Genomic DNA, 18,967 nt, shown 5'->3' with positions numbered 1-18,967 from the left:
TTTCACCCTAATGAAAGCATTGTAGGATGTGGGGCACTGAACTCTCCAAACAGATCTGATTTGGTCTGAGAGCTGAGGTTGTAACCTTGTACTTTAATCTTGAGAATCGTTTGTAACGGATCTGAATTATGCTTATGCATCTGAATAGATGAACATTAAATCTAACTGTGTCACAGTCACTGTATCGGTGACAAGAGCAAGAGGACAGTGCAGATGTGTCAAGTGACTGATGTTGATAAATGATGGGAGTGCTTAGACGACCACTGCAGAAGAGACAGACAGTAAGAGTGTGTAGAAGAGCGTGATGGATGTGGACGATCAGATGTCTTACACATAGAGCGGCGGTAGACGGCCTTCACTCTGTCTTTCTCCTTGGATCTGTTCCTCATGAACGGAAGCTTTTTCAGCGCTGTCACCGGACAGCAGAGCAAGGCAAAGAAACACAACGAGCGGGAGGAGAGAACATGTTAGCATGACAACCAGAGCACCTTTCTGTCAAACTGATGCTCATACGTTTAGCATGATCACTCTGAACACACATGTAGTGAAACGTACACCACACCATCTGATGCCATCTGATGCCATGGTGTTTTACAAACACCATGTAAAAGTGAATTTTGCATCCGATGTCCCCTTTAATAGAGAGGAACACAAATGCAGAGTGTTCATGGGCTGACTGACAGCATACCGTTAGAGGAAACCTGCGCTTGGCTTTTCTCAACTCTCTTCCCTTCGCAAAGAAAGCAAGAAAACACAGAAAGCGTCAGGCCGGAACTACACGATCATACGTCACACGTGTGTTTTCTGAAATCATTCTCGAGCTGAGATGTGAGCTCACCATGTTTTCTGTTGGGTGCGCACAAAATCACATATAGACAGTAAACGGGCATTTAACACAACTTTCCATTGCGCTGACTTCACAAATACAGCTTTGACCGGTCGTTGTGATGATTGATTAACAAACAAATGATTCTTTTGAAAAAAGCAAACAAAACATGGTGTATGGGATCAAGAGTAACATCTCCCAATTTTAAACCCGCACGCACCACCAACGTGTACGAGCAGCCAGACCATGACTCCGACACACACCTCTGAGCGGAGCTGGATTCACTCAGGAAATAAGTGGAAATCAAAGAAAGAATCAGTCAGAATCATTCGGCCGACTCACTTAATGAACCTGTCGGAGTGATTCCGGAGTGAAGTGACTGACTAAGCTACATTGAAACGTGCACACTGCAGGAAGGTCAGTCACGCACCACAGATGCAGAACACTGCAGGGAGCAGGAGGTGCGCTGATACTCACTGCTGCTGCGGTGGGTGAGACTGTCCTCCAGTGAGTTGGATCCGGAGCCGACGGACGAGCTGTCCTGACTGTCCGGCTGCAGCAGCGTCAGGAAGCCTTCGCTGGACTCGGAGCGGGGAGGAGTCTGTGTGAGAGAGCGCATGCGCTCACGACTCTTTGGCTTGATGAGCTTCCTCATCTTCAGTGTGATCCAGTTGCCCCTCCTGCAGAAACAGCAACTCTTATCATGTGATCTCTGTCCTGTAAAGCATTTCATGTAATAATTTGAAACCCCTAAACGCTGCAACACATCAGGAGAATGAAATGCTCACAGACAGAGCAGATCTGAGGTTTTAAACTCTATGAAAGAACTTCAGGCTGTATTGTGACCGTGGTTCTCTGAGGTATCTGCGCTCGTCCACAATAACATCTTTAGGTTAATGGCCAGTCTGTTCCTGGAGCCCTCAACACTGCACATTTTACAGGTCTCCTTTGTCTTCCACACACATTTTAGGGTTTGGAGCCGATAACCTGAATCAGGCGTATTTGATTAAGGAGACAAGCAAAATGTGCAGTGTTGGGGGCTCCAGGAACGTGGTTGGGAACCACTGCATTAGGGAAGCCTATGATCCACTGCATGGACACAGGTCCACATTCCTAATCAGCGCTTCCGAGCAGATGAAAATGTCCTCTATCACCTTCAGAGAACCAGGGTTGTAGTCTAGTCATAACCTAAACTCCCCGGGGATACAGACAGTGTCCACTTGTTCAGTCACTTGACAACTAGTCAGTATTCAGGACACCTGGAATCTCTCCAAGATTTCCCTTCAACATCACATGTGCAGGAGAGAACCTAGTAACATCCAGCCAAATTTCATAAGTCTCCAGTCTGCTGCTGCCCATACGTCCTCAACAGAGATACATTAATTTCTCTAGTAGAATAAAGACTCAGCCCTCCTGGCAGAAATAGGCCTTTAAGTGAATTAGCCAACGTAATGGTATCTGTCATTCCAGAGGTCTTTTTCCATGCTCCTGGAGACCCACTCACCTGCAACGTTTATTTCAACCTGCTTCAACATATCTGCCTGTATTTTCCAATGGATCCTGAGGACCTTGATTGTCTGTCTAGTTCAGGTGAGTTTGATCAGGGTTGGAGCTAAACTCTGCAGGACAGTGGATTTCGAGGAGCAGGGTTGAAGACTTCTGTGTTACTCTATGATACAGCTGTTGCATTTATAATGCTGTTGCAAACACACAGAAAGCTGTTCCTCTTAAGCTTTGTGCCTGTCCCATCTAAACACACACTCAATGGCCTCAGTGGGAATAAATCGTGCAATCTGTTCTACGCAGAACCGAAGAGAGTAAAAATGACACACAGGTATTTCTACTCTCAACCAACCTAATCCTGGTTTAATCACCTTAGGCAGAAATGCTGAATTTGGAGTAAGACCAGCCTGGAGAAATTCTGCATGAATCTGAGGAGGCGTTCAGGGTGCATGCAGCTCAGTGACGTGCCTCCAAGAGGTCAATGCAATGCAAGTATTTTATACTTTCTACATAAGGAACGAGGACCAGTGCAGTCGCTGTATTAATGATGAAATTCTCACAGGTGAGTGAGTTGTCACTGAATGTACTAAATCAATTTATAAAAGTGCATCTGCATAATAGCATTAGCAGTCCATAGAAATGTTTGAGAACAACCGTTTATCCTGGCTCTTATCCTGCACTTTCTGGAGTCCATGTGCCGCATGGAGGGTATATCCCTCCTGGTGATGAGTTTAGATGAAAGCATCACTCTCTGAAGGCCATTACAGACCTAAGAGGTGTGTTTCCAGGCAGTGATGCTGCCCGAGAACATCCTGAACTTTTGACATTTGGGATGGTAAATGTACTGAGCCACACTGTGTAAAAGGATGTGCCAGGACTGTTCTGCAGCAGACTGGGCTGTGTTTCCCAAAAGTGCTGTGAGCCCAAGTAGACTGTAGAAACCATAGGCACCAGCAGTCTTTAAAAGGGCACTTTGGCTTATGATGCCTTTGGGAAACACAGCCTAGATTGATTAGTGAGGCAGACTAGTGATTTAAAAGTACAACTCAGAAAATATTACAGGGAGTGCAATTCTCAGTTGAAGGCCTGTGCTTAGCATGCATTTATCTGTGAGAAACTGATCGGGGTCAGGTAGACACATTTTGATATTGTACCTTCTCTCTAGTCTTTCACTATCAGGTTACTCATTTTGCTAACACAGAGAGAGAGAAGTGTTTTTCATTCCCCTGCCAGATTCTCCATCTCCTCTAGGTCATCAATATTCATGATTAGGTCTACCACTACAATGTCATCAGCAAATATTATCAGTTTACATTTCCTGCCTCTCAAAGCATTTCAAAATTAAAGAGTTGAGTACTAAGAGCAGTAGTTGCCCAGGCTGCATGTTAAACATTTTAAAGTACCCTGGAGCTAGCTGGTTAGCATTCCTGTAGTGTAGCCCAAACAGTAGAGCACGGTGCTAACAATGTCAAGGTCACCGGTTGAATTGAATTCTGACGGAATCCATGAACTGAGAACAACTGAATGCAATGCAAGTTGCTTTGGATAAAAGCATCAGTTAAATGGTTAAATATGAATGGGTTTTGAAGAACCACCTGTGATGTCACGGGGTCACATATGAGGGCAGTAATCCAACCAAATACACAACATTTGAAATCCTTGTACATTCCACTTCCAAAGTTATTCAAGGACCTAGTGGAAACCACTTTAGTAATCTGAATAATATTACTCACACTCTAGGGAAATTCAATAACACTTAGACTGAACCTTTTAAGGGCCACACCCAGTAGTTATAACTGTGAGGGCATGAGTGCAATATGTTCTCCTGAGAGAGCAGATCTAAGTGAGATGCCATGGACTGACATATAACAGCTACATTACCTCTGCAGCAGAGCAAGGAGCAACGCTGTCTGACTCCATCTGATGTTCAGAGTGAAGGAACCATATGGCAGAGCACTGAGCACAGATATCCCAAAGCATCCAGATCTAGTGGTGTTTCTTTCCCTCAGCGAGAAGAACAGTGGACATTGCTAGATGTCTAATGAGCCAAGCAAATCTAAGTCAGCCCTACTGCATCTCTGTCAGGGCGTAGTCTCAAGTTCCCAGAATTTAATAGACTACTGAGAAGTGTCGGGGTAAATGAGCCCTTTCCAAGTTCACTTTCATTCCTAAAGAGTTTAGATTCTTCATTCGGTTCAGGAAAGCCAGGAAGGTCTGGCATATTATAAGTATAGTGAAGTGCAGAAACTTCACTTGTAGCCTTGAGTAATTAGCCTCAACTAGAGCTCCCGGCCATTTATTGTCTAGTCTTAGCGCTGCTTGATGTCTAGTGCTGTGTTAAGGAAGAAATCAGCCTGCGTATCTTGCTTTCATCCTTATCAGGGGGATCGACCGGAGCTGCAATAGAGAGCAAGTCATCGTCTGGTAAGACGTGAGCTAGCTTCTTCAGCTCCATGCTTCCCCCTCCAGCAAGCTGGTCAGCCCAGTCCTTTGATGAAGCCGGGGTTTTGGCTGCAGACCACTCAAGGGGTCTCTCCACAGACAGATGTCATGAGAGTTGACCTAAAGAGAACATACATAACCCAGGCTCTGGCAAATGACCCAAAATATGAACCAAACTAAATGTTAATAGGTTCCAGCAAACAAGTGTGCAGTTATCTCTTCTTTTTGTCAATGCTGTTTATAATGTGAAGGCTCTACTCAATATATCACTGTTACATACAGCATTCTGTGGAGAATTCAGACAGTTTGGATGCGGTTTGTGCTCTGAAGGGCAGACCGGTTGATTTGTGCAAATGATCCGCTCTGTGCTATCCTGTCTCTGGATCACACTGGTGTATGCTGCACAATAACAGGCTTCATTCACTCATATGGGAACAGTGAATGAGCAAACAAGTGGTGGACATTGGACAGAGCTTTAGTCTTAGATATTCTCACCCCAGAAAGCATTTCTCCAGTGCATTGTGCTGTCATACCCGTGTTACAAACACAACCAGTGATCTGCGTGAGATGATGTGCTTACCTTCGTGGAGGTGATGGGTCATAAAATTTATACTGATCCATAATCTTCTCCTCGAGTTTCTCTTTCTGTCTCCTCAGTTCATTGAGCTTGTCACTGTGTGTGTGAGAAAGAGAGAGACAGAGAGAAGTATGGTAGTGCATCATTCATTACAGGAAAATAGCTTCAGAAGATGAACAAGAATGAGGGTAAAATAAGAGGTGTGAATTAGGCGTGTATAAATATGGTGATGTCACACATGTATTGTCTCTGCTCGACGTGGAACAGGTCTTTGCTCTCCATGGTCTGCTCCAGCAGGGTCCGGTTCTGCAGCATGAGGGTCTGGATCTGATCCAGCAAATGCCGGTTCTCTTCCTCCAGATTCCCCTTCAGCTGACTTAACAACTGCAGGACACATTTCACACAAACACAGTTACCCTCCACTCACCTCGCCAGTTTACATGTGCACATGAGAACTTCACATGTTGACGTGAGATCGGGAAGTGTAGAGCCATACACAATAGAGAACATAATAACATGCAAAAACAATGTGAAACGAAAGACGACTACTGCTAGATATATGCAATTAAGCACATGTATAATTTTTATGTGGATAGTGCAGTGTATTCGGGTCTCGTGTGAACATGTAAAGTGTTCTCACAAAGATACACCCTACTGTCCTGCTGAGGGTGACGGCTGTTGGGCATTGAATAAATCAAGTCTGATTCTGATTATTATAATTTTTTACAAAAAAACAAAAAGAAATTCTGAAGCTCAAGTTTCAATCTCAGCAGACGTTATCGGTGTCCCCCGCTGGACAAACTACAGTTGAGGAGTGAAGTGGTGCTGTGTGAGATGCTGAAGCGTGTACCTCGCACTGGTTGGTGAGTTTGGTGGAGGTTATGTCCAGCTGCTGGTACTGTTCCTTGAGTTTGGAGAACTCGGCCTCCAGACGCGTCTGCTCCAGCCGGGCCGTGTTCAGCTGACTCTTAAGAGTCTTATGATCTGTCTGCAGAAGCTCATTGTCCTTCAGGAGCTGCTGGTGTGTGGAGCTCAGCCTGCACACAGGAGAGACGCTCATGAGAGATGGGCCTCAGTCAAGAGAGGCGCTCGCTCATCCTGACACTCACGTGTGGTGCTCCTCGCTGAGCCTCTGGTACTGTGCAGCTGTGTCCTGATGACTCTTGCTGTCAGAGATCATCTTCTCTCGCTCTGCTGTGAGATCTCTCTCCAGCTGCTCCAGTTCGGTCTTCTGCTTCAGCAGCTGATTGTACCTGCACACACACACACACACAGCATTGAGAAACACAGCTGTGGCTGTGGAATGGCAGGCTGCTGCCTGTGCTGTCTGCACCTGTTCTCCAGGCTGCGGTGCTGCAGCTCCAGGCTCTTGTGACCGCTCTTCAGCTCTCCGTGTTTGCCGATCAGATCCTCGTACTCCGACGCCTGTCTCTCGTGCAGCGCAGACAGCTTCTCGTGGTCATGCAGCAGTAGATCGTACACCGTGCGCAGTTCCTCCTTCTCTCGTATGGCCACGTCCCTCTCGCTCTCTGTGCCGGACTGCTGCGTCTGCAGCTGAGCATTCTGGGACATGAGAGCGGCGCTCCGAGAGTTCAGCGTCGAGTTCTCCACCTGCCAGCACATCATAAACTCGTTTAGCTCAAAGTGCACTTATGGTAAACGAGCACACGGCAGACGTCAGCAGGGTAATAACATCAGTTTAAGATCGTTTTGTGCTCTCTCAGGGGCCTGAAAAGCTTTCACGACCAAACTCCCCTTTCTCTCAGAAATAGGACAGCGTTTGACTGGATAATTGTGTGAGGAGAGCGACTCTGACCTGTAGTTTGGCGTTCTGTGTTTGTAGCGTGGTGTTGTTCTCCTGTAGAGACGCAGCCTGTCTCTGAAGAGCTAATATCTGCGCCTGGAGATTCCCGCTCTGAGACTCCAGCTGCTTCAGCTGCGTCCAGAGAGCCTGCTTCTCTGCGTGGAGAGTGGCGTTCTGGACAAACATCAGCAATATCAGCTGCTGTGCTAACGTAAAGACATTCTGATAGCGCTGAGCTGGTACTCACGTTTCTCTCCACCTCTATGAGTCGGTCTTTGACCTTCAGAAGCTCTCGCGTGGCCTCCTGACTCTGCTTCTCCCACTTGCTCTGTGTGTCCTCCCGTCCTCGAGCAGGCGAGCTCTGAGCCGAACACTCCTCCTCCTGACGCTGGCGCAGGGCCTCGTAGTTCTTCTTCACCTGCGGGTGGACAAAACGAGGCTTCATAAACACAATCTGAAGTCACTGCCAACCAGCCAAACAAAGCCTGACGCCCAACCGTTTTGAGCTCCTGTCGTAGCTGCTGGTTGAGGTTGGAGGACTCCTGCAGTCGGGCTTCTAGAGCAGCGATCTTCTCCGCTTTGATCTCCAGAGAGGACTTCAGAGTGGACTCCAGTTTACACTCTAGAAGCTTAAACCTGACAAACAAGAAACACAGCGTTATACAGGTGACAATCACGACTCCAGTATTTATGTAAATTAATTGCAGTCCTAGCCCTAAAGTGATCATTCCATGTGTGAATTACCTGTCATCAGAGCTCTCTTCATCACCCAGAAGCCCCTCTTTATTGAGGCCGATCTTCTCAAGCTCATGGGTCAGCTTCTCCAGGTCATTGTTAATCTGCTGGGTCTTTAATTTTTCATTGACAAGCTCCTGCATCAGGAAACATCACAGTAAGAGTCGTGCAAGCAGTCCACAGTCAAGCATGCACCAGCTAACCGTGTTTGCTTGGTTACCTCTCTCAGAGTGACCAGGGTCTTCTTGTCTATGGTTGCTTGTTTGACCAGTTCCTTATTGTCCTTCTCCAAGTCTTTCACGCGACCACACATATCTTTGAGAGCGGCGACCTCCTTGCCCAGCGTGCGGTTCTCCTTCTCGAGATGAGAGATGCGCAGGTTGTCTTCATCGAGTCTGGAGTCTTTGATTTCAGCCTGCTGTCGCAGCCGTTTGTTCTCCTTCTCCAGCTGCTTCTTGTCCTTCTCCAGCTGACTGTTCTCCTGCTCCAGGGCCGTGTTCTCCTGCGCCAGCTGCTCCAGGCCTTTGCTGGAGATCTTCAGCTCCTCCAGACTCTGCTGCAGGCTCTGGTTCTCCACCTCCGTGTCCTGCAGCTCTCCCTCCAGCTGCTGAATCTTGCGGCTGCCAGTCTCCAGGGCTTTCTGGAGCCGCTGGTTCTCCGCGTCGAGGCTTTGGTAACTGACTTCCAGACGCTCGTTTTTTTTGGACGAAGCCTTCAGCAGCTCGAGACTCTTTTTGAGTTGGGTTCTCTCGTTCTCCAGCTCTTTGTTCTCCAGCTCCAGCTGGGCAGCCTTGGCTCCGCAGGACCGTAAAGACTCCACCATGCACCGGAGCTCCAGGTTTTCTTCGTCCAGCTGAGCGTTCTCCTTCTCCAGGACCTCCAGCTGATAGGAAACGTTCCTCAGACCGTCCGCTGCTTTCTTCAGCTTCCTGCTCTCCGCTTCCAGCTCGGCATTCTCCTTCTCCAGCACCTCCACCTTCCCGCAGGTGATGGCGAGAGCAGCGAGACGCTTCTGCAGACTCTCCTTCTCTCGCTCCAGTCGATGGACCTCCATCTCCAGCTCCTCGGCTCTTTCTCCTTTCTCTTTGTAGTGCTCCAGGTCTTTGCGAAGCTGTTTGCGCTCAAACTCCATCTTGTTGATCTTGCTGCTGGTCTCTTTGATGGACTTGTGCAGCACGCGGTTTTCTTTTTCGATGTCTTTGACGCGGGCCTCAGCGCTGACCTGAGAGCGCTGTCTGAGAGAGGCGATGGTCTGGTTCAGATGATCGTTCTCCTGTTCCAGACCCTTGACCTGCGTCACCACCAGACACAGTGTGCCAGGTAAGAGAGATCGTTGAACAACGTGCACAGGACCGTTTAAGGCCATCACAAAAAAAACTAAACAATTTTTCTGAAATCCTAGATGATTCAACTGATTCTCAGGTAAAAACAATTAGATCATGTTCATCTTCTAGTTATGGAGTTCAAGTTGATTTGTCAAACTGTTATCGAATAACTTGTGAATGGATGTGGATGTGAGGCTATATCTTATGGGCATTTAGACCAAACCTGGTGTGTGTCAGCCATGACCTGAAGGTACTCAAGCAGGGTTCTAATCTTTGTCTTGTTGGATTCAGTAGCATGTCAAGTTGATTGATACCTAATTTATCCATCTAGGCCAGTGTGAATTTTGTCATAAAACACTGTATTTTATGGACACATTAACTTATCACTACGAAACTTGACATGTATAATCAGCAGCATGCCTGAAGGTATTCAAAACTGTTGTTGTTTTTTTCTGTAGAAAACTGTTACAAGGAAAGTTTTAAAGTGTGTTAAAATGTTACCTTATAGCCTATTCCTATTAGTGTGCTGCCTTGTTTTATTTATTTTTTTAATATTAGACCAGGGGCTAATGTTGAAAATGAGCTGTATTAGCTAAACTGGAACATTTATAGAGATGATTAATATCATGCACTGTCCCTGTATGTCTGAAAACAACTGAGCCAAATACAGTAAACGTAAACATGGCTTAATTTTCCAGTGCACTAATGCCTTGAAGTTTAGTGATGAAACTATGGAGTAATCAGATAAGTAAAAAATAAACTAGTGTAAATCCGCCAGCATGAACCAAGAGGTCCTCTACTGGTAATCCGTCAGCCAATGAGCTCTCATGCAGCCTTGCTTCAGTGCTGCTGTAAGCATGCACTAATCTCCTAACGGCACACAGCAGAGCGTTTCTAAAGGGGTGAGCCTTAAACAAAACAGCTCAGACACACTTAGGCCATTAGTTAAATAAACCTAAGGGTATCCCGGTCCAGGTGCACACAGGTGACCAGTTAAATAAGCTCCAGGTACACCTAGCAAGTCAGTGGGCTAGTGTTACGCCTAAGCCTAACCTGCGGTTAGCAGCTCTTGGTGGTAGATCGACATTGTTGGGGGCTCGTGTTTTGTGTTTGTGCAGGCATTTATGCATGTTTCACATGTCTGTGTACTTGCTCAGCATATCTAGTCCTCTAAGACCAAATTCATTACCTTGCTAAACCTTCATTCTGTCATGAGGAAAAGATTATGACTTCTCCCACTTGACTGTTAGGGCATCAGACACATGACAGTTATTTAAATAATTTTGTCTGGAGGACATGGAAAGCTCGGGGCAGAATAAAATGAATTATTATGTAAATTCCCAATGATTCAGCAGTGTAAGATGAATGAGATGCAGGGTTGTGTGTGTGAGTGCGGTGTACCTGTCTGTCGGAGTTCTGCTGGAGCGTCTCCAGGGTTTTCTCCAGCTGTGCCATCTCCTTCAGCAGGTCTGCGCTCAGACTCTCAGCACTGCGCAGACTCTCTCTGTCTGCAGCCAGCTCCGCCTGCAGCTGCTCCAGCTGCGCAAACACACACCGCTTCATACACTCATCACATCCTCACAGAGCTGACATATGGAAACACACATGCTCATAATGAGCAATCAAACTCGTATGAGCGGCTAATGCTCCGGAAGCAGCTTAACTGAACCCAAACCAGATTTAAACTCAGATTACTCACTGATGAATATGATCCTGCTCTGAGAGCTCAGTTCCCGTAAACACCACACAACATTTTAGCCCATTCTCTTCAAACAGTTCTCCTTTCTTTGTGTGAGGAACATAATTTATTCACAGCTTAGTTACACTATTTGAAGCCACATCAAAATGTACTTCCTCACTTCTATTCCTGGTCTCACTGTGAAGGATTCATCAGCGCACATTACTCTAAAGATGTTTGGTTTCATAATCCTTCGTCAGAATGTAATCTCTCTTATTTTTAATATAGAGACACTTTTCATCATGATTTATGAATTCAAGTCTCAAATATGATCCTGCTCTGAGAGCTCAGTTCCCGTAAACACCACACAACATTTTAGCCCATTCTCTTCAAACAGTTCTCCTTTCTTTGTGTGAGGAACATAATTTATTCACAGCTTAGTTACACTATTTGAAGCCACATCAAAATGTACTTCCTCACTTCTATTCCTGGTCTCACTGTGAAGGATTCATCAGCGCACATTACTCTAAAGATGTTTGGTTTTATAATCCTTCGTCAGAATGTAATCTCTCTTATTTTTAATATAGAGACACTTTTCATCATGACTTATGAATTCAAGTCTCAAGAACTAACACTATGCATTCAGAAATATCTGACGAGTTATTCCTGAGGACTGTGCTGAGAAGCGTCTGAACTCTGACCTGCTGGCTGAGTTTCTGGTTGTGTTTCTCCAGACGGAGGCGCGCGCCGCTCTCACCGGAGGCCTTCAGCTCCTCCACGCTCTTCAGCAGCATCTGATTCTCCTTCTCCAGCTTCAGCAGCTGACTGGACACCAGCTCGTTCACCTCGTGACCCAGAGACTTTTGCGGCACTGCACTCACAACACACAACATCTCTCAGAGCCCACGGACACCAGCCTCTCGTTTAGAAAACATCCTGAATCCAGGTCAGTTAACCTTCTTGGCAAAGCAGCATAATCTGGGATCTATCCTGAAGCGTGCTCCACATTCACACATATATCTCGTACCTTCAGTGAGCTCGGGAGTGGTCTTGGAGAGCTGCTCCAGTTCCCAGCCCAGATGCAGAGACTCGTCCATGCTCTGTTTCTGGGCCATCTCTAGCATCAGGTTCTCCTCCAGCAGCTCCTCCAAGCGCTTCCGGTCCATGTCTCGCTCCTGAAACACAGCAACAGTGAGTCCATGCAGTCACTATCACGATTGAGTTTTATAATGTTGGCTTTTTATGCTAAGAGAGAGGACACTAAGGAGCTGCTGTATTGATGGACTATAGATGTGATAGCTCTGTGCTCTCTCACCATCTCCAGGTCATGGATCTTGTTTTGGAGCTGCAGGTTTTCCTTCTCCAGCTCATGGTGTTTATCAGACCGAGCTCTGAAAGACTCCAGCTGGTCCTCCAGCATGCTCTTGGTCTCCAGCAGAACCTGATTGTCCTCCTTCAGTTCCTACATGAACACATGTGATCAGTGAGCTCCAGCAGACCCAGCGCTCCCTGATGAACACACTCGGTCACGCACCTCCACTCTGGTCCTGTAGAACTCGATGTCGTGGAGCTTCTCTTTGTAGCGTGTCACTTCACTTTCCAGCTTGTCCACCCTGATGGCCTTCTCTCTGAGAGCGTCCAGCTCGTCACGGTACGCCCGCAGCGAGCGCGCGTCACACAGCAGCTGCTGGTTCTGACACACAATACCACCTATTACAACCACCTCTATATACACACAAACCTGCTTTCAGAAGAGATAGATATGACAACTGCTCAACATTTCAGATGCTGCTCATCAGTCACAGTAAAAACCAATGACAACATTAACAAAAAAACACAACATTGTGCAGCATCTGGTTTTAAGAACCACAGATATCTACAGTATGGTTCTTTGATGATCTATATATATATACAGTGCCGTGAAAAGGTTTTTGCCCCCTTCCTGTTTTTTAAATTTTTTGCATACCACTGTATATAGATTTACAGTATGCAGAATTATGGTACTTTTTTATTTACCATGTGCAGAATTAATGGTGAACTAAATGCTAGACTACTGCAGATGTAGATATTCATGCTGTACGCTTCCATTGTATGGAAAAAGCAGCACAAAGCCTCTTCAAAATGTCTTATATTCCACAAAATGATCATAAATGATGACAGAACAGTGATTTAGGGGTGAAGTATCGCTTTAAGAGGCTGAGGGTTTATTTATCACTATTTGATAGTCGGCGTCTGTAAACACACGTGTGATGACCGGCTGAGTAAAGCTCTGGCGTGTAAGCTGTTCGTTACACACTAGGACTATATCGCTACACACTACGTACGCTTCCATTGTACGGAAAAAGCAGCACAAAGCCTCTTCAAAATTTCTTATATTCCACAAAATGATCATAAATGATGACAGAACAGTGATTTAGGGGTGAAGTATCGCTTTAAGAGGCTGAGGGTTTATTTATCACTATTTGATAGTCGGCGTCTGTAAACACACGTGTGATGACCGGCTGAGTAAAGCTCTGGCGTGTAAGCTGTTCGTTACACACTAGGACTCGCAATACAGATGCCAGAGATGAAGCTAAGCGCAGTGTTTTGCAGTCCTGGGGATGATAGAAAGACGCCTCACTTCCTGCTGCAGTCTCTTGACCTCTGTCTCCACGTGCTCCAGCTCCTGTCTGCAGTCCAGCAGATGCTCTGTCTTCTCCTCTCTGAAACACGAGCGTTACAGCAGTGTTAGTGGGGCTGCAGCCTCTGATAATGGCCTTCATTCACCTGATACTGTAAGACACTGCACCAGAAAACATCTACTCATGAACCACTGGAGAGCTGTGGCCACGGTTGATCAACTGCGCAGCAACAGAATGAGCCAGCGCTGTGATCAGTGGGGAACAGAAAGTGGAGCTGTGTGATTCTTTTATGGCACACGGACTAAAATAGACTGTCCTCTTTTACCCTGCAGTGAAAGAGCAAGAACAGAAGCCAGGTAAAGAGCCGTGGCCTCATTCTCGCTGTGTGCAAGCTCTTCTCATAAAGCCATGCGTTTTAATGCTTGTAGAAAATCTCTCTCATCCACTTACAAATGACTTGAGACATGAATTAACCTTCTGTAATCTCTGCATTAGAAAATAAACTTCACCCACAGGCTTTTCACCTGCCCAACATTTTTTACATAAATGACAGAAATGATTTTAACTGAAGAGCCGCTGTCTCGCCGGAGTGGTTTTGACTTTCTCAACTGTCTCCAACAATGAAAATCACTTTATATGTTCAATTCACTGCAAGTGGAAACTGTAGTTGAACTGCCTGCTTCATAATATTTAACTATGCATCTGAGTTAAAAACAAATGCATCTGATTTCAATGATCACAACCAGACAGTGTTTTTATATTTGATGTTTCCCTGAACAAATATCCTGAGCATGTAAATGGTTATTTCATCAATAAATCAGTCAAAGTTGTCAGGATTTTCCTGAGTTCTGTTCGTCTTCACTGCAGCTCATTCTGATCTCTGCTGGATTCGACTGGACTCACCTCGGACAGTCGTTCACTGCTGTCAGTGTAAATGATTCAACAGGGCTTGAGTTAAAGAGTTACCAGCCTGACAAAGCAGCGGTTAAGATAACGTTCCACGTCATGTACAGTCATAAAGCGCCACTGTTACTGCTCTCCAGGAGTCTGGAGTAAATGTTGGTCTGAGAGAACATCAGCAAACAGAAAGACGTGCTTCACACTGTGTTCAGGGGAATAGTGCTGCCAGCCGCACATGAAGAGCTTCAGCAGAGCAGACGAGCGGCTGAACTCAATCACACTGCATTAGACGAGTGCTCAGATGATTCCAGTAAACAGCTTCCCCTGCTCTCCAGCACTTCCTCTAACGGCTCTCTATTGTGTCCACACAGAGGGGAAGCTGAATAACTGATGACAGGTACTCACAGCTCCTGCCGCAGGCGTCTGATCCTGGCTTTAGCATCGGCCAGCTCCACCGACAGATGCTGCACGCTCTCCGTGCGTCTCATGCTCGACTCACCGGGCGACGGAGCGGAGTGCAGAGAGCTGAGCCCACTGTCCCTCTCCAGAGTCAGAGACACCATCATCTGATGCCACAACACACACACACACACATCAGACACACACACACACATGTGAGTGTGGTGTGTGTGCGCGTTTTTGTGACAAATGAGGACATAAATTTGTATAATGACAAAGGGTGTGACATAGGTATTACAAGGAGAAGGTGACTTTTCAGGACATTACCCCATGTCCCCACTTTTCAAAACGCTTATAAATCACACAGAATGGAGTGTATTGAAAATCTGAAATAGCACAAAGTTTCCTGTGAGGGGTAGGTTTAGGGGTAGGGTTGGTGTAGGGCAATAGAATATACGGTCTGTACAGTAGAAAAACCATTACGCCTATGGAGAGTCCCCACTTTTCACAAAAACAAACCTGTGTGTGTGTGTGTGCGTGTGAGTTACCTCAGCGTGTTGGTCTCTCTCGTCTACGAGGCGCTTGAGGTTAAAGGTCAGCTGTCTGAAGACGGCATCTTTATCGTGCGGGACGGACTCGCTCTCCTCCACACACTGAAGGTCAAACACGTTCTCCTGGTTATGGGTCACCTGCACACACACACACACACACACACAGAGGGTCAGAGGTCAGCTGCGCAGTGAGCTCGGCTCGTGACATCATGTGACACACACCTCCTGAATGTGAGCGGCGATGGCTGCCCGCGTGTCAAAGTCCAGCGTCTGGATCCGGTCGATGTAGTCCTCCTTCCTGTTGCACTGAGACACACAGAGAGTGTGATGAGCAGTGAGTCGTGAACACTGATCATGTGACCCGTGTGTGTGTGTGTGTGTGTCACCTGTACAGCACAGCCCAGCAGCAGCAGCAGGATCTTCCTCATCTCCTCCAGGCCTTGCTCTGAGAACACACACACATCCAGATCAACACACCCTGAACTCTGACTCCACACGTCATTACGTCTAATGTGGAGCACGTGCTGCTGAAGACTAAAGTGAAGCTGTGACGTTCAGCTGAGGTTCATGGTGTGTGTATTGTGTGTGTGGTGCTGACAGGAAACGCACGCTGGCTTGGACAATGAGTGCCTGGACACTTCCTGTGCACAACATCCTGTGACGCTCCTGAGGACACATGCAGATCCTCACAGTGCCATCATCACGCAGACTGCAGCACCACGGCACAAGCGTTCAGGTGTTTGGTTCTCTTCACGTTCTGCTGAACTCCCATCCATCACACTTTCATCAGCTATTAGTCATCAAGAACTGAATTCTAATTTTCTGAGTGGAAATATTACAGTCCTTCGAAAATGTTTGGTAGCAGTCCTCTTCCACATGTACATACTACATACTCGTTATAGTAATTGCAATAACTGGGTAATAACTAGGTATTAACCCTGAAACCCCTAATCTCAACTCATGAAGGCACTTTACATTACCAGTACGCAAGCACACTGTAAGTACACACACACACACACACACACACATGTCTGGTCAGCTATCCTTGTGGGGACTCTTCATAGGCGTAATGGTTTTTATACTGTACAGACCGTATATTCTATTGTCCTACACCAACCCTACCCCTAAACCTACCCCTCACAGGAAACTTTCTGCATTTTTACATTCTCAAAAAAACTCATTCGGTATGATTTATAAGCTTCTGTACCCATGGAGACCTCAATTTAGGACCCCACAGTGACACGAGTCCCCATGAGTTGGTGTGTGTTGTAAAGTTTTTGTGTCCCTAAGGCTGGCCGCACACTAGAGAATTTTAAGCCTGATTTGCATCTCTGAATGATCGGGGGGTTTGGCCCGATTCGAGGCTTGTTGCAAACGATTTTTTGTCTTAAAAATCCTCTGTTGTGTGGTGTCATTACGATTATTTATCTGCTCCCGATCGAGTCGGAGTGACCCCGAACTCAAATCATAAATATCAAACATGTTTGATATTTAGGACTCTTGATCTTGATCAGGCTGCCTCTGACGTGATACCCGCGATAGCCAATGAGAGCGAGCAAGCATCACCTACCGGATGCTGCGTGCTTCTATAGCTGAAACTCGGAAGCCACACACATGCCATGAAAGCAGAGAACATCACCCATATTCTTTGTTATACTTTGTTTTTCACTGTACAACAGAACGCGTGCCAGGAGAGCCAGCTGACAATGTTGATTGTCCTCTATTTGTTTTTCTTCTCTAGTCACATTTGATCTCGTGAGTGTCCGTGACATCTGTCACTGTGAAATCATTCCTACATTCATCAAGTGTGTGGTCTCTCGGTCTGGTCGATCGTCTAGTGTGCGTTCAGAGGATTAACGTAGACCAACCATGTTCCGTACACTTTTCGCTATTCGCCGCACGCCAGCGACCACTCCTCCGTTGTTGAAAGACAAACAAGCATGTTTGTGTGATCATTCTCTGGGGGAATACCCATTACACAGTCCACACTTTGATTGATGTCTTTAGGACCAATAGTTTTTGAGAAAAGTGGGGGAAAGTACCTCCTCCGCCAGTGTACGGAAGATGATAAGGGTTAGCGGTGTTCAGCGCGCATAACTTGATTTTATCGGCGAAAATGGACATTTAACTGATCAACTGTGAGCTGTTTATTTATTTTAACTGAAGAAAACATTATTTAAAAGAATAAGAAAGATGAGTACCTTTTTATTTGATTAAAATGTAAGTTAATTGCTGCTTTAATAAAGGACCATGCGAGTTAGTCATGATTGTGTCATGATATTAATTATGGCATGTGAGTTAAGCATGAACCATGTGAAACGTTAGTGAATAACATTTCCATATCTTTCTGAAGACAATATGAATATAAACATCATCACTGCATGCAGGATGACGGGCAAACAGCGTCTGTGCTGCCAGTCTCAGTGGCACTAAGTGGTCATCGCCCGCAATCCAAGTTTAAAAATTCCCATTTCAAAGCATTTATTCAACAAAAGGTAATATATTTAACAATTTGTGATAACATAATATTCATTTCATAAAGGCTGTAGTACTGTGAGAAACATAAATTAAATAGAAATGTACATTTTCGCTCCTCAAGTAGTCTCCGCACCCAAGCTGCAGTCTTGAAGTGTAGCTTGCCCACCGTCCGTTTCAAGCGCAGTGGGCGCACCTGGCAAACTTACTGAAATCACACTGAAACAAACGGCGGGTGGGTCTCTGTCTTGATCGGGGGTGAAAGAGGGAGAAATAAGGATGACACAGATATATAGTTTATGCACGACCTGCAAGTATTTATTCAGCGATCAACGCTAAAACATCATCTGTACGGAACATCGTTGTGTACGGAACATGGTTAGTCTACGTTATAAGGCTAAACATCGGTTGAACTGTCTTCATGTCTGTGGTCTCCCATGGTTTTAAAATAATTTAAGATTTGACAATCGTCTAGTGTGTCCCAGGCCTACGCTGCACCCTCAAAGCAGTGCCGTACCCCTCTTAGCTGTTCAGTTCCCTGTTAGCCCAAGCTCCACCCATCTCAAGCCAATTAGAGCTATCTCACAGACTGTATCAGCTGCACCTGTGTCCACAGCTTGGGCCTTTTTGTTGCATGTGGTTGTACTGTGCAGAGGACTTAAAACAGAGTTTTACTCCTTCCATTCTGTGTTTTTCCTGCGTGTGCGTAATTGACCATGTAAGTGCCTTTGTTTGATGCTTAAATATGATTTTGTATGACTTAAGTTTGGCCTAAATGTGTTTTTTCATGCTTGCTCCAGTTCAGGCATGTGCTTTAGTTATTTAATGTGCAGTTGATGGAACATTGTGGTTGCCTTGTACCTTATTTAGCACGGTTTATTGGTAAACTAAAACTCTGTATATCTGTTCCCCTTTATAGAAACCACACGCACGTCTACATGCACTAAACGTTCCTATACCTGGTTTGACTAGACTGGACCTGTTCTTACCGACAGCCCCACTGGCTTCAAGCTAGCTACCTAAACATCTGCAGCCTCCTTTTCATGCTACTACCTTTCAGTGTGTATTCAGGTTTAAGTGCCCACCAGTGTAGAGAAACTGTACACACACTCACACACACACACACACACA

General features: G+C 45.9%; 1 protein-coding gene across 1 annotated transcript in view; it reads right to left on the bottom strand.

The window, feature by feature from the left end:
* Positions 1–15,832, bottom strand: part of LOC107744066 (girdin-like) — a 20,957-nt gene extending 5,125 nt beyond the window's left edge. Inside the window, exons 1-22 of the mRNA XM_016557537.1 lie at positions 15,748–15,832; positions 15,584–15,667; positions 15,359–15,499; positions 14,817–14,977; positions 13,511–13,592; positions 12,425–12,583; positions 12,206–12,352; positions 11,918–12,065; positions 11,592–11,761; positions 10,614–10,751; positions 8,108–9,178; positions 7,897–8,024; positions 7,650–7,788; positions 7,400–7,570; positions 7,165–7,326; positions 6,682–6,959; positions 6,458–6,601; positions 6,199–6,385; positions 5,587–5,732; positions 5,352–5,444; positions 1,304–1,506; positions 332–409 (exon numbers count right to left, since the gene is read on the bottom strand). Coding sequence (XP_016413023.1) covers positions 332–409; positions 1,304–1,506; positions 5,352–5,444; positions 5,587–5,732; positions 6,199–6,385; positions 6,458–6,601; positions 6,682–6,959; positions 7,165–7,326; positions 7,400–7,570; positions 7,650–7,788; positions 7,897–8,024; positions 8,108–9,178; positions 10,614–10,751; positions 11,592–11,761; positions 11,918–12,065; positions 12,206–12,352; positions 12,425–12,583; positions 13,511–13,592; positions 14,817–14,977; positions 15,359–15,499; positions 15,584–15,667; positions 15,748–15,789 — 4,072 coding nt within the window. The 5' untranslated portion in view covers positions 15,790–15,832. The remainder of the gene's footprint in view (positions 1–331; positions 410–1,303; positions 1,507–5,351; positions 5,445–5,586; positions 5,733–6,198; positions 6,386–6,457; positions 6,602–6,681; positions 6,960–7,164; positions 7,327–7,399; positions 7,571–7,649; positions 7,789–7,896; positions 8,025–8,107; positions 9,179–10,613; positions 10,752–11,591; positions 11,762–11,917; positions 12,066–12,205; positions 12,353–12,424; positions 12,584–13,510; positions 13,593–14,816; positions 14,978–15,358; positions 15,500–15,583; positions 15,668–15,747) is intronic.
* Between the last annotated feature and the right edge of the window lie 3,135 nt (positions 15,833–18,967).

Source organism: Sinocyclocheilus rhinocerous, unplaced genomic scaffold (assembly GCF_001515625.1).
Source record: "Sinocyclocheilus rhinocerous isolate Xijiao unplaced genomic scaffold, SAMN03320098_v1.1 scaffold408, whole genome shotgun sequence".
Lineage (NCBI taxonomy): Eukaryota > Metazoa > Chordata > Actinopteri > Cypriniformes > Cyprinidae > Sinocyclocheilus > Sinocyclocheilus rhinocerous.
This window is presented reverse-complemented; position numbering and strand designations above follow the sequence as displayed.